At 30.1% G+C, this 13229-nt stretch overlaps 1 protein-coding gene and 1 long non-coding RNA gene across 4 annotated transcripts; one reads left to right on the top strand and one right to left on the bottom strand.

Moving 5' to 3' along the window:
* Positions 1 to 3798: 3798 nt before the first annotated feature.
* On the top strand, positions 3799 to 11515 carry LOC110637391 (uncharacterized). Its single transcript, XM_021787477.2, has 11 exons — positions 3799 to 4040; positions 4152 to 4359; positions 4550 to 4632; positions 5707 to 5807; positions 8100 to 8195; positions 8582 to 8635; positions 8783 to 8931; positions 9743 to 9860; positions 10351 to 10438; positions 10877 to 11091; positions 11178 to 11515. Exons 1-10 carry the CDS (start codon positions 3923 to 3925, stop codon positions 11059 to 11061), a joined length of 1200 nt encoding a protein of 399 aa, XP_021643169.2. The 5' UTR covers positions 3799 to 3922; the 3' UTR covers positions 11062 to 11091; positions 11178 to 11515.
* LOC110637392 (uncharacterized) lies at positions 8676 to 13005 on the bottom strand. 3 transcript variants are annotated; one of them, XR_002491507.2, is made up of 3 exons: positions 12809 to 12999; positions 9708 to 9964; positions 8676 to 8960 (listed from the first exon to the last, which is right to left on the bottom strand). It is a non-coding gene; the product is annotated as an uncharacterized LOC110637392 (long non-coding RNA). The 3 variants fall into 3 exon arrangements; XR_002491505.2 differs by having other exon boundaries at positions 8676 to 8945; positions 12809 to 12998; XR_009151222.1 differs by lacking the exon at positions 8676 to 8960 and having other exon boundaries at positions 9536 to 9964; positions 12809 to 13005.
* Positions 13006 to 13229: the final 224 nt, after the last annotated feature.

Genomic DNA, 13229 nt, shown 5'->3' on the forward strand with positions numbered 1-13229 from the left:
GTCCGGACTGACACCGGTCACCGGAACAGTGAAATATACCAGGCTATGCAACGGGGGTGTTACAGTCTTTATAGTCTGTCATAGGTTACTTGGACACAGTTATGAGAAATTAAATTTTAAATTCAAACAAGTACATGAGAGAACCATTAATATAAATTATATAAGACCGAATATAAATTACAAGAATAAAAAGATCCCGATTAATTTAATTACTTCCAAAGTTTGATAAACAAGTAAAAAGACTGTAAATTCATATAATTGTATGTTACTTTATAAGGTTATACTTAAAATAATTATTTTAAATTGTTTAGTTATTTTTCCTTAATTTTGCACTACTAAGCGTTATACTTAGCGCGTTGGTTTTTTCATCGCGTAGATACAGAATACCCACAGCAGCAGCAGTAGAGCCTAGACAGGACTTGAGCATATTTGCTACAGTGTAGATTGTCACCTCATCAGTCATTTTGGTATGGCTCATGTATAGTTAGATTTTGCATTTTTGTATTGTATGTAAGTAAACACAATAAATCATTTTGGATTGTATATAAATTGTAAATTATTGTGTATAAAGTTTATATGAATGAAATGAAATAGGTTTTCTAAAAAAAATAAAAAATTTTATGAGCAATGGTATGATATGATGTACGAGAAATTACTATGAGATGATGTATGAACTGGATATAAATTATTTTTAACAGGTAAATAAGGAAATCCGCCACGCACTAATAAAACAGAGAAAACTCTGTATGAATCTCCATAAAAATGAAAAAACATAAAAAAAAAATCATGGATCTCCATAAAAATGAAAAAACATAAAAAAAAATTTCTACATATAAGATAATATAATTAAATAGATAATTAAATTAACATTATACACGAAAAGACAGTATAAGGTGCTCCGGCAACGAATGTAGTACACCTTGCTCGGCTACACTGTAGACGAGTGAGGGGTGTTACAAATAATATAAAATTGAAATGATTAAAAAATCATAATTTATAAAAAAAAAATACTAAATTTAGCTATATATATACACGATCTCTATGTCTCTCAACCTCACAAATGAGATAACAAAATATTAAAGATGCATGGATATATAGTTAAGCAGATGGATCAGTTATGCATGAAACAAACAATCAAAACAGGGGTCAACTAAATCATACAAGATACCATTTCTCACATGTGTTCATTATTAATTCAAAATACATATTTATTTTATTGGTATTTTAAATATAAAGTACACTTTGATCTATTAATTTTATTATGTTTTATTCTGTTATTTATCATATATGATACCTAACTGCTCTTGTTTATACAACCAGCATAGTGTTAAAGAGTATATATAATTTATTTTAAAAGGAAATATAATTTTTATATAAAGTATAAATTATTAGAATTTTATAGTTTATTTTAATTAATATGTGCTTTTTTTTATTGTTTCAAATTTAGCACTATTTTAATATAAAATTAAAAGATAAAAAGTGACTATCATCGAAAAAACATTGGCTATGTCTAATATATCATAATCAAAAGTATAATATAATCGTTATTATATTATATATTTGTTACATTATTTAGTAATACAAAATAATTTAATGTAAAAAGAACGATAATATCTAAATAATTATCTTTTAAATAATATAATAATTATTAAATATAAAAATAATATAATCATAATTATTTATATTAATTTTCTTTATTTATTAACAACACTAGTGCATTATTACTCTCGCCACCTAACCGCGCTACAACCATTGTTATCGCCCTGTTATCTCTATCATCACCTAATAGCTTGTTATTCCTACCACTTAGCCCATGGACAGAGCCATGTTGGGACCAAGAGGAGCATTGGGTCTCCTAAAATTTTGAAAACTTTTAAGGATTTAATAGTAATTTAAAAAAAATTATATTTTTATATTAAATTTTGATGAATATAGACCCTTGAGGGTTTTGAAAGTTTTAAGTGGATTTAATAGTAATTTTATAAAAAAAAAACTCTAAATTATTTATTAAAAGAATGATACTAACAGTTAAATACAAATTCACGTACTAAAAAAAAATCCAAATCGTTATTGTCTCTTAATCCTGTATTCTTCATCAATTTTATTTTATCATTTTCTTATTCAACAAATCCATAATTACCATTTCTATTTTTTAAAATTTAAATTATTGGATAATATCATTAAATGAAAGTCTAACATAATTTTTTTATTTTTTTAATTAATTTAAAATATTAGTAGCTTTATTCTTGTAATTTCATTACTATTTTAGATTTTTTTTTTACTAAAATGTCTTCATACTCAAGTTAAAAGAAAAAAAATTTATCTCATAATATCATTTATTTTATTAAATTTATAATTTTAACTGAATTTACTTTTTATAATTTTTTTAAAAAAAGTTGAGATAAATTGAATAATTTTTTTAATATTAAGCCATCAATATATTTTAAGTTTAGTAATTCACGAAATTAATAATTCATTATATTTTTAAACTAATAGCAATTGCATTTAATTTTTAACAAATTAATTTTTTTAAAAAAATTAAAGTATTTATTTTTATATTTATTAAATATTTTTATTTTATAATTATAAAATGATTTTATCACTATATAAAATTATCATTATTAGCTAATTAATCTTTTAAATCAACATCTAAATAAGTGATTTATTATCAAATCATATATTTTAATTGAATCTATCTAAATTAAACTTATGGCTCTGTCACTGACTTAGCCATTGTCACCACGATATCCACTATCATTGTTATCGGTACCACCACTAAGTGATAATAGTAATGGTGAAAATATTAATAATTTTAAAATAAAATATTATTTAATAAACTAATATTATAAATCAAAAATTTTATATATATGTGAACATAAAATTGCAATAGTAATTACATTACAATTTTTGTTCTTTCAAACAAAGTAATGTAATATTTAATATATTATATAATTGATTATATTATGTTATACCAAACAAAAGATTTTTATATGCCAATTAGTTATTTCAATTCAAAGTTTAGGAAATTGAATTTGGCCTCATAGAATACACTGATTATGGTACCTATTTAGATTTAGTTTCGATTTTAAATTTTGATCCAATTTCATAACTTATTATTTTAAAAATTTTGGTTTGATCAAATTGATACTTTCATTACAATTCAATGTTTGATTTTAATATGTTATGATCCGATTTTAATATTGATTTGAGCTAATTCAATTTCAAATTGACCCTTAACTATGTCTAATCGCACCCAAACTACATCAACAGCAAATCAAGAAGAGATCTCCAAAGGAGAAGATGATGAAACGATTTTCTCAAAAAAAAAAAAAAAAAATTGATGGAACGATTATATCACGATCAATGGCATGACTTTTATAGGCTAGAGCATCAATAACAAAATTTGTCCCTTTTAAATAATTTAATTTATAAAAAAATTAACAATTTTAAAAAAATTCAACATATATATATATATATATAATTAAATATGTCATTATATTGATAATTCATACGTCTTAAAAGAACTTTCACTGTAGATAATTTGCCATGTTTGAACTAAACAAAAGTGCATTCTAATTATTACTAAAAAAATGGAAAAGCACTGTCAAAAACAAAAAGGTCAAATTCCAGATGAAGAAAAGTTCAAAGATGAAAAGTTTATTATAATATGGGTAAAGTTTCACCCTCCCGGCCTGAGACTGTAGCTTTTGACCCAATAGCCGCCCGCCAACCATCCTACGTGGCACGACGCATTCTTTAACTGCCACGCGTGCCCTTCCCATTATCTCTCATCTCCCCTATATAATTCAGGCCAAGAAGGACCATTTTTCTTACCATTCCTTTGTATTCCCTCTCCTCTTTCTGGAAGCTGAAAGCTCAATTTATAACATCTGTACACCTGCGCGCGAAAGGACGAAAAACGATGCCGTTTTGCAAGGTCGCCGATCCTCAGACCAATCCGGACGGAGCTTGCAAGAATGGCACCGAAATTTTCTACAGAACGTACGGTCATGGACCGACAAAGGTCCTACTCATCATAGGTAGCTCTGTCTCTGTTATGGAAATTTTCTTTTAATATTTTGTATTTTTTTCTTTTGTTGGAAATTTCTCGATCGTTGATGGGTTCTTTGGGTGATCAATTGACGGGTCAGGATTGGCTGGGACGCATGATTCCTGGGGCCCGCAAATAAAGGGTCTGACGGGTAGCGATAGACCGACTGATGATGATCAATTGAGGATCTTTGATCAGAATTCACGCGAGGAAGGTGATACTGAAATGGGTGGTGGTATCGAGGTCTGTGCATTTGATAATCGCGGTATGGGTCGCAGCTCCATACCCACCAAAAAATCCCAATATACGTGAGTTTTCTTATTTCCGGTGTGAATGTCAAATTCAATATAATTTTTTTTTCTCTGTTTGTTTGCTGAGAAAATTTAGGAAAAATTATTTCGTTAAATTCAAGATAGTTAGTGTAACCTGAGTGTATATTTAATTATATATATTAGTTCTTCTCTGATCATATACATTTTCTCTGATTGCTGGTTGTAGAACAAAAATAATGGCAAAAGATGCCATTGCTTTACTGGATCATCTGGGCTGGCAAAAAGCCCATGTTTTTGGCCATTCAATGGGTAAGTCCTTTGTATTACCTTTGTTGTTTGAGCAAATGTGTCTCCAATTAAGTTGTAGTTGGAACAACTTTTACACTTCTACAGCAGTGATGATGAGGTACATGTAAAGGTTTTCAAATCCGGCTCCGTTTGAAAAAATTCAACTGACTCAAACCAGGTTTTAATGATATATTATTATGCATAAATTAATTATACATTATAAAATTAAAAATAATAATTGATTATTGCAATTAGTAATTGAATGTATTTTATAAATAGTTATTAAAATAAATGTAATTAAATTTTAATATATAATATTTTGAAAAATATTACAAAATTTTTAATTAAAATTTTAGATTTAAATTATAATATTTTACAATAGAAGAAATATTCAGATTGAAATTTTCATAATGGTAAATTTATTTATATTAATAAAAAATAAATTTTGATGTATTAAATATTATACCCCAATGAATAGAGAAAATTTTATAGCACGATAAAGATTGTAAAATAAAAATTTCAATAAATCAAGTTAATATGCTAATAAAATAAAGTATTGACACAATTAACTTTTCTAGTCAAAAAATTGATTTTATATTAATACAATATAATTGAAATTAATAGAATAAATGATTTTGATATGTTTTATATAGTTATCTAATAGATGTAATTTGATTTTGTTATGTTTTTGTATATACATTAGAAGAAAAAGAGGCAAATGTATTGTGTAGATCAAATGACAATAGCTTTTAAAATGCATCTTTTTAATAAATTGGTTGACCTGCTTTAAAGTTTAAACCCCCACTGGATTGACTGGTTACCAGCTTAGAAAAAAAAATGTTTTATGTCTTAATCAACTGACCACTAGTCCAGTTTCCGATTAAATTGATTGGTCTGATTCGATTCTAAAAACTATAGGTACATTTTAATTGCAACCACATCACAGACAAATCTGTGGAAGCTATTGATTTTGATGTTATTTGTTCAACTCTAATCGTCTGGGAGTTGAACTTATGATAAAATTGAACTGTTTACATTAACTGATATCTGTGTCAATCATCTTCTAACTCACTTGATGTATTATTGCTGAAACAGGGGCTATGATAGCTTGCAAGTTAGCAGCAATGGTGCCTGACAGGGTTCTATCTTTGGCATTACTTAATGTTACTGGTGGAGGTTTTGAATGTTTTCCAAAGGTATACATCCTTTTTGTCACTGAACAGCTGAGCAAGCTTCTTTTATTTCTGAATTGCAGAACATGGGCATTAGTTTTCTCTGCAACTCTTATTTTTTCTTTTTTTCTGTTTGAAAATTCTTTTTTTGAAGTGGATTACGTTATTTATATATCAGCTTGAAACAGCTTATCATATGCATTTGAGCATTTCCCAAGTTCCTTGTATTATCTGATTGTGAAGTTGGAGAAAGCTTTTGAAAGACTTAGCTGGAAATTGATTCTACCTGATTATATATATATTTTTTTCTATTTCACTGAATCTAAGAAATTTTATTTATTCATTTCCGTCATACCTACTCCATTCTTAGGTGATGAACATATTATACTCTCTAGAGTTTATTTGATGGATTTATCTTCTGTTGTTCTTGACTTTGGGAACTCCTGAAATGCAATGCACATTAATTGCACATCATTTGGAGTGTTAGTCTCTTATTGTTGTGTAGCCATGAGTTGGCTTTGCTGTGATTGAATATATTTGTATGTAGGACCTAAACCAAAATTAGTAATTGATTGTGTGAATATCCTAGTACCGATAGATTGCTGATTCCGAACATTGCTTGGTATGTCCATCCTTGCAACTCGTTGCTTCTATAGATTTGTTTCATTTATTGAGCCCTGAGACTTCTTGTCTGACTTGTTACTCATATAACACAAGTAGACTCACAGCTGGATAATCTGGCAAAGAAAATCTGTATTGTGTAACTTCTATAGCAATTGCGTGATTTTGAATCCTCAAAAGAATTTTGCTAGCACGAAAGGAGCTTCTTTGTGAGGAACAGTCTTTAGAGTATCTTTATTATTATTATTTTTCCTGAAAATTCTTCATTTACGGTTATGACTGGGAAGCTTATGATTTGACGAATATGACAGCATAGAATTGTATATATTTTTCCCCTTTTAGCCTCATCTGATATTTTTATCACGTTTCTCATTTTTGTGCAAAATTTTGAATTAGAAGCCAAAAGTATCAAGTCTGAAAGCCGAATATTTTTACACTACATGTTGTTAAGCACCTATTAATCACACAAATATCAATTAAAATAATTGTCAAACCTGTGCATGATGAAGTACCTTGTGATATGTGACAAGGGCATGTTTATTGTGAATTGGTTGAAATTTGGGTTAGGTCTGAAACTGCCCTCAGCATAACTCAAGCGGTTTACCCTAAGTCAATCTAGTTAGTAGTGGACTCATGAGATGTGTATTCAAAACGTTAATAAATTAAGTTGGGAAACTAACAGAAAAATATTTCAAAGCTACTCCAGCAATCAATTATGACCATGTCAATGTTTGAATTTGAATAAGTCAGCATAGGATCCTAACCTATTCAACCAGCATGTAGTCAAAGAATGTGATCCATACTTGTTGCCTCATTAATGTAGATTACATGGCTACTTATGTATGGTCATGTTGCTTACTTGCTTAGGGCAAAATTTTACTAATTTTTGTGTTTTGCTTGTGTGCTAAACACAAGAATTGCTATAGTGCTTGGGGGGCTGCTGGGGGGCTGCAGCGTAGCAGGTTGGTCCCTATTGGGACTGTGCGCTGCCTGATGTTTAGCTTGAGACTGGTTGGAATTTGCTTGGGTTGAAAAATTTTAAGTGCACCTTGGTGTGATATGGCTTGAATATTTAGGCATCCCAATGCTGAGACAAATCCAGCATATTTCAGTTGGGTATTTGCAGTATGTAAATATAACAATCTTGAAAAGAGGTGTTGGATTAGATGTTTCCAGAAACAACTTAAAATTGGAATTTTGGCGATTGATTGTAAATATTAGGGCCCTTGTTCCTAGGTTTGAACATATTCCTTTTTGCCATCTAGCATTTTGGCTTATATGTCATAAGCAAATTCTTTTACCCTTTAAATACTGTCATAAATGATAATTAATTTTGTTTGAAAGCATAACAAATTTGAATAACAGAACTATATGGTTTTGTTAATGCCCATGGTGTGGAATTCTTAGGTTATGGTTATTATCTTGAAATGCTTATTATCAGTATGGTAAGTTTATCTGTTTATGGTTTCTTCATGGCAAGGTCTTCTTTCAAGGATATGGATTTTGTAGCTTTTAAAATGTAAGTTGCTTGATATGGTACAGGACAGATTGCAATTTTAAGAATCTTGAATCTCTTAAATTAGAACTGCTTCACAAATCGAAATGCGGAGTTTTATTTCAGCCTTTATCCCAATAGGCATAAATGGATTGCTATTTCTAATTTCTTCGTTAAACTATGTCATTCATTTCTTGCAGCTTGATCGCCAAACAGTGTCAATTGCAATCCGTTTCTTAAAGGCAAAGACTCCTGAGCAAAGGGCAGCAGTTGACTTAGATACCCATTACACAAAGGTGAAAAAATGTTGTTGATTCTGCCAACTAGCTGATTTGGAAATATGACTAATGTTTGATAAGAAACTGAAACTATAAGTTGAAAATGATTTATGGGTAACATATTTGTGTAACTGCCATTTTTACGCTGTCTCCAATTACGCTGCTATTTTTCTCATCGTGAAATACATATTGGAGAGTTAAATGGCTGCAAACAAACTTTATACAGGCAATTGTCAGCAACTAGAAAGTAGAAATTGTGATCTTTCTGCACGAAATTAGGAGCAGTTAAAACTATTAAATTTTAATATCTGGGGATATGCTCTTTACTTGTTTTACTTTGTAGACAGATTTCATGTTGATTATGTGGGAGATCAGTCAATCTCACTTTTTCCTCTGATATACAGGAATTTCTTGAGGAATATGTTGGGTGTAAGACGAGAAGAGCAATTTTATATCAAGTAAGAAAAAGCCTGTTCATCATATGCGCAAAGATGTCCCTGGTTATATGAGATACTTGATTAATTACTTTACATTGCAACTTGTAGTTTAGTTACGCATTTCATAGTATTGCATTATGCATAAAGATGTCCCTGGTTATATTGCAGGAATATGTAAAAGGCATATCATCAACTGGGATGCAGTCTAACTATGGGTTTGAAGGTCAAATCAATGCTTGTTGGACACATAAGATGACACAAATGGAAATTGAAGTTATCCGCTCTGCTGGATTTCTTGTATCTGTGATACATGGCAGGTAGTATAGATTCCCTGCAAACAGTTATACTGCTCTTTCTTAATGACATTGAATGTATGGTTAATGGCAAAGCATTTGTTTAATATACGTGTGCCAGCATTTTCTGCAATTTCATATTTCTGTCTTTCTATTTCGCCAGTGAATAAAACATATTTAAACAATAAATTCTTTGGTGCTTTTAAGCATTTGGATGAACTGCGACATGGGTTGAAATGAAAGAACCAAAAAATAAAGACAAGGTTCTTAGTCAACCTATATATATAGATATATATAATTACAAATTATTTTTAAGTCAATGTGTTTGTGTGTGCGTGCATACCTACTTGTGTTTGGGTATTATCAAGATTTTTGTGCAAAGTATCATCATATCGTGCGGTGAAATGAATCATTTGCATGTGTATAATGTCTTTATTTTTAGATGTTTTGGGCATTTTTTTATGGTGATATGCTAGACATGGGTCTGGCTTGGGTTTGAACCAGAACCAATCAAACCTAGAGTTGACCAGAACCATCTTGAACAAGATCAATTTTGACCAGTTTGGTTAGGTTCTAGGTCAAAAACCAGATTTTTTATTTAAAAAAAATAATAATTTTGACTGTCGGATTTGATCAAACCTGATGAACCAGATTAAACTGAATTGAACCGGAATCAGAATTGAGGAGAACCCTTCGGTCCGATCCCAAGTCTCTAGCCCTAAGGGTTCCGGGTTCAACCTAGAACCGGACCGCATCCATGCCTATGATGTGCTATTAACTACATCCTTGATAAAGCATACCTGCTTAAGATTAATTTGAGGTTCTTTGAATGTAGGCATGATATCATTGCTCAAATATACTACGCCAAGAGACTTGCAGAGAAGCTGCAGCCAGTTGCTAGGATGATAGATCTGCATGGTGGTCATTTAGTGAGTCATGAGAGGACTAAGGAGGTATTCCTTCTGTGTATGATTTTTTTTATGAAGAAGGCCATTCGACTATGTCTTGTTGATTTTTTTTATGAAGAAGGCCATTTGACTATGTCTTGTTGAAAAATCTGCAATTCCAAAATTATAATTTGATGGGAGTAAGTTAAAGCATATTATCAAGTGCAAATTATAACATCGTATTTGCTTAAAGAGCAACAAAAATGCACTAGTGATTTCATGTAGAACTAGGCACACAATTCTTTAGGCATCCATGAATTAAGACACCACACCTAAAGTAATATATGACTGGATATTACTTTAATAATTGTCAGAAACATATCGTTGTGCCTCCTTGGTTTGAAAATTTTATTACTTTGATAAAGTAATATATCACAAAACATGCAGCCTCTTGGATTTTATCAATTGCACTTTAGCGAAATTAATCCAGACTTTATCAGTTGCACTTTGGTGAAAATTAATCCATATACGTATCTGTTGCATTTTAAAATTTCAGGTCAATCAAGCTCTTCATGAATTGATAAAGGCATCTGAATCGAAGGTTAGCCCACACGATTGGACTAATTTGCCCCAGAAAAAATCTGGTAAGCATGCACAGTTAAAAGGTTTTCCTTTCATGTGCTTGAGAAGCAACTGTAACCTTGAGATAGAAGCATATAATTGCCTATAAGGTCAATGCTTAAGCTTCCTTTTCCTATATTTTGTTTTCATCCTATTTTGGGGAAGAGAAGCTAGGACGATGACAAATATGGTGTAAGTTATGGAATTCCATGGACTATAGAGCTGCTACATCCTAGCATCTTTTCTTTCAATTTCAAGATGCTTTAGATTAGAGAGGTGAAGATAAAGATGAGTGGATTGAAAAACTGTGCTGATTAACAACAATTCATGATATGAACACATTAAATTGTTATAACAGTCTGCTGAGTTGCAGTTTATTAGTTAGCTCTATCCACACAAGTAGGACTTAGTAGCTATTTTCTTTCCTAGATTATGTGATAATTTCTGTTGTTTTCTGTCAGCCACTTTGAGATTGACATGGACGTCACTTACTACGACAAGTACAGATCGGCCAACATTTAGCATAGCTGAAAAGATACATATATGCCTATTATATATTTGTAGTCTCTTTGTGTTGGTATTTGAGCGTGCACGAAGGGTTCAAAGGAGTCTGAGACCATCTAGAGTTGAGGCTTCACTTACATAAGCTAATTGTCAATGAACCTAATTTTTACAGGTAAGGAACTTGGTTTCACATGTAATTCGTTTTAAGAAATGCTTGTCATTTATCGAGAGAATAAATTATTTCCCTTCATTGTGCAGGGTTTATTGATTTGTCATCCTAATACAGCGGCAATAAATGATAATGTGAGTTGCACTTGGTGGTGCATTGTATTCAGAATAAGTTTTGATAGGCAGGGCACACGCATATACAATAGCATATAATTGACATTCGTAATTAGAGAGATCTGAAGTTCCTACCGATGAACATTTGAAGTTGCCTGGACACTAGCAACTATGATTTTAACAATTTATGTATGTTTCCTACAAAAATGGGGGAAAAAACAAGTAGATGGTCTAGCGATTCGAGAACCAAAGGCAAAGATAGAATTGTATTGGAGATACAATTTTCAACGGTATACATGTATTAAGATTTTTAATTTTTTGTTGTGTGTGTATATATTTATTCTTGAGAAAAATTAATAACAATAACGGAGGTAAGATGAATAGAAACATAAAACATCATAGGTTAGAAAGAAAAGAGAGAGAATAAAAATAAAACAGCCAAAGCTTACGAGTTTACGAGCTAGGGAGTAGTATGAAGTGGTAAAGTAAGATTTTTTAAAGTATTGTGAGAAAGATTTTTTAAAGTAATGTGAGATACAATAATGAAAAGTAAGGTAATTTTATGTTGTTTGAGAGGAAGGTAAGATAAATAATGGTTTATAAATCTTTGTTTGAATATGAAAAAGGTAAGTATTAGTAATAACTAATATTTTAATTTATAAAACCTTTTCAACACCGCTAAAATTGAGGTTGAAAAACTAACACTTCAACTTGGACATAAAGTAAAGTAAGATTTTGTAAAATAAAATTTTTTAAAGTAAGATTTTTTTATGATTTTGAACTTTTTTATTTTTTTAGTATTTGAGAATATGATAATTTTTTTTTTAATTTAAGCATTTGTAGATTTTAAAAAGAAATTCTTGTTAAACCCATCAATTTAATAGGTTAGAAAATTCATTCCACTCTCCTAAACACAGATTCAAATTCAAATTCAAAGATTTTAAATCTTGAAAAACTTCTTATCGTTTTAAAAAATTTTCCACCAAATAAAAAGGGAAGGTTTTGAAAATTTTAAAAATCTCCAAAAACTCTCAAAACCTTACATTCCCTATAAAACTTTCCTCCCAAATAAGTTTCCCTCCAAATAAGTTCTTAATTACATTAAAAAAAAAATTATATATATATATATATATATATATATATATATATATATATATATATATCTTACTTCCAAAAAACATGCTTCAAATGAAGTGTAAGACTACACATTCAAAACAAATTAGATATAGAATAGAAGGCTGAAAAAAAAATGAGGGCTAACATAAGAAGGCAAAGAATCTTAAACAGGAAGGAAGACAAAGGCTAATAATTGAAATTATTTGTGAATTAAAGATGATGAAAGTGATAAAAAAACCAAACTAATTTTTCTTAAAATAAATAATTGAATGAGAAAAAACTTTAAAATGATGAAGCACGATGCGTGCAATTTATCAATCTGCTAATCTTCTTCCCTTAGATAATTTTGTTCGTTAATTTTCTTTTATTCATTTCCTTAAGTATAAATATAATCACTATATCAACTTCTCGTGCATGTAATAATTAATAATAATTAGCAACAATTATGCTAAAGAAAGAGAGAGAGAGAGAGACAGAGAGGGCGAACGTACCTGCCACTTCTTCCTGATATATGAGCATAGCTGTGAGAGAAATTACCTTGCAGAAGAAGTAGAAAACAAATTAAAGAGAGAGAGAGAGAGAGAGAGAGAGAGAGAAGTTTTAAAGCAAAAGTACAGAGCAAATTAAAGCAGAACTGTTTAAATAAAAAGGAGAGAGAGAGAGAGAGAGAGAGAGAGAGAGAGAGAGAGAGAGAGAGAGAGATTCCTAAAGGTGCCAAGTAATATACCATACTCCAACAATACAAATAATGTTGGAGAAAATAACCAACTCAAAGGATATGCTAATATTCCATTCCATCCATAGTTTCTCATCATCTTTTTTCTATTTACTCCAAGAAAGACCACGTGCAAGTTCAAGGAAACTGCATGTTTCGTTTTCCATTTTAATAATATTTTATCTAATACTTCTATT

This window comes from Hevea brasiliensis, chromosome 9, assembly GCF_030052815.1.
Source record: "Hevea brasiliensis isolate MT/VB/25A 57/8 chromosome 9, ASM3005281v1, whole genome shotgun sequence".
NCBI lineage: Eukaryota > Viridiplantae > Streptophyta > Magnoliopsida > Malpighiales > Euphorbiaceae > Hevea > Hevea brasiliensis.

Coding starts and splice junctions, on each gene's coding strand:
- LOC110637391 (XM_021787477.2), top strand. CDS start 3,923: ATGCCGTTTTGCAAGGTCGCCGATCCTCAGACCAATCCGGACGGAGCT. Junction 8,196..8,581: donor TAGATACCCATTACACAAAG/GTGAAAAAATGT, acceptor TCTGATATACAG/GAATTTCTTGAGGAATATGT. Junction 10,439..10,876: donor TTTGCCCCAGAAAAAATCTG/GTAAGCATGCAC, acceptor GTTTTCTGTCAG/CCACTTTGAGATTGACATGG.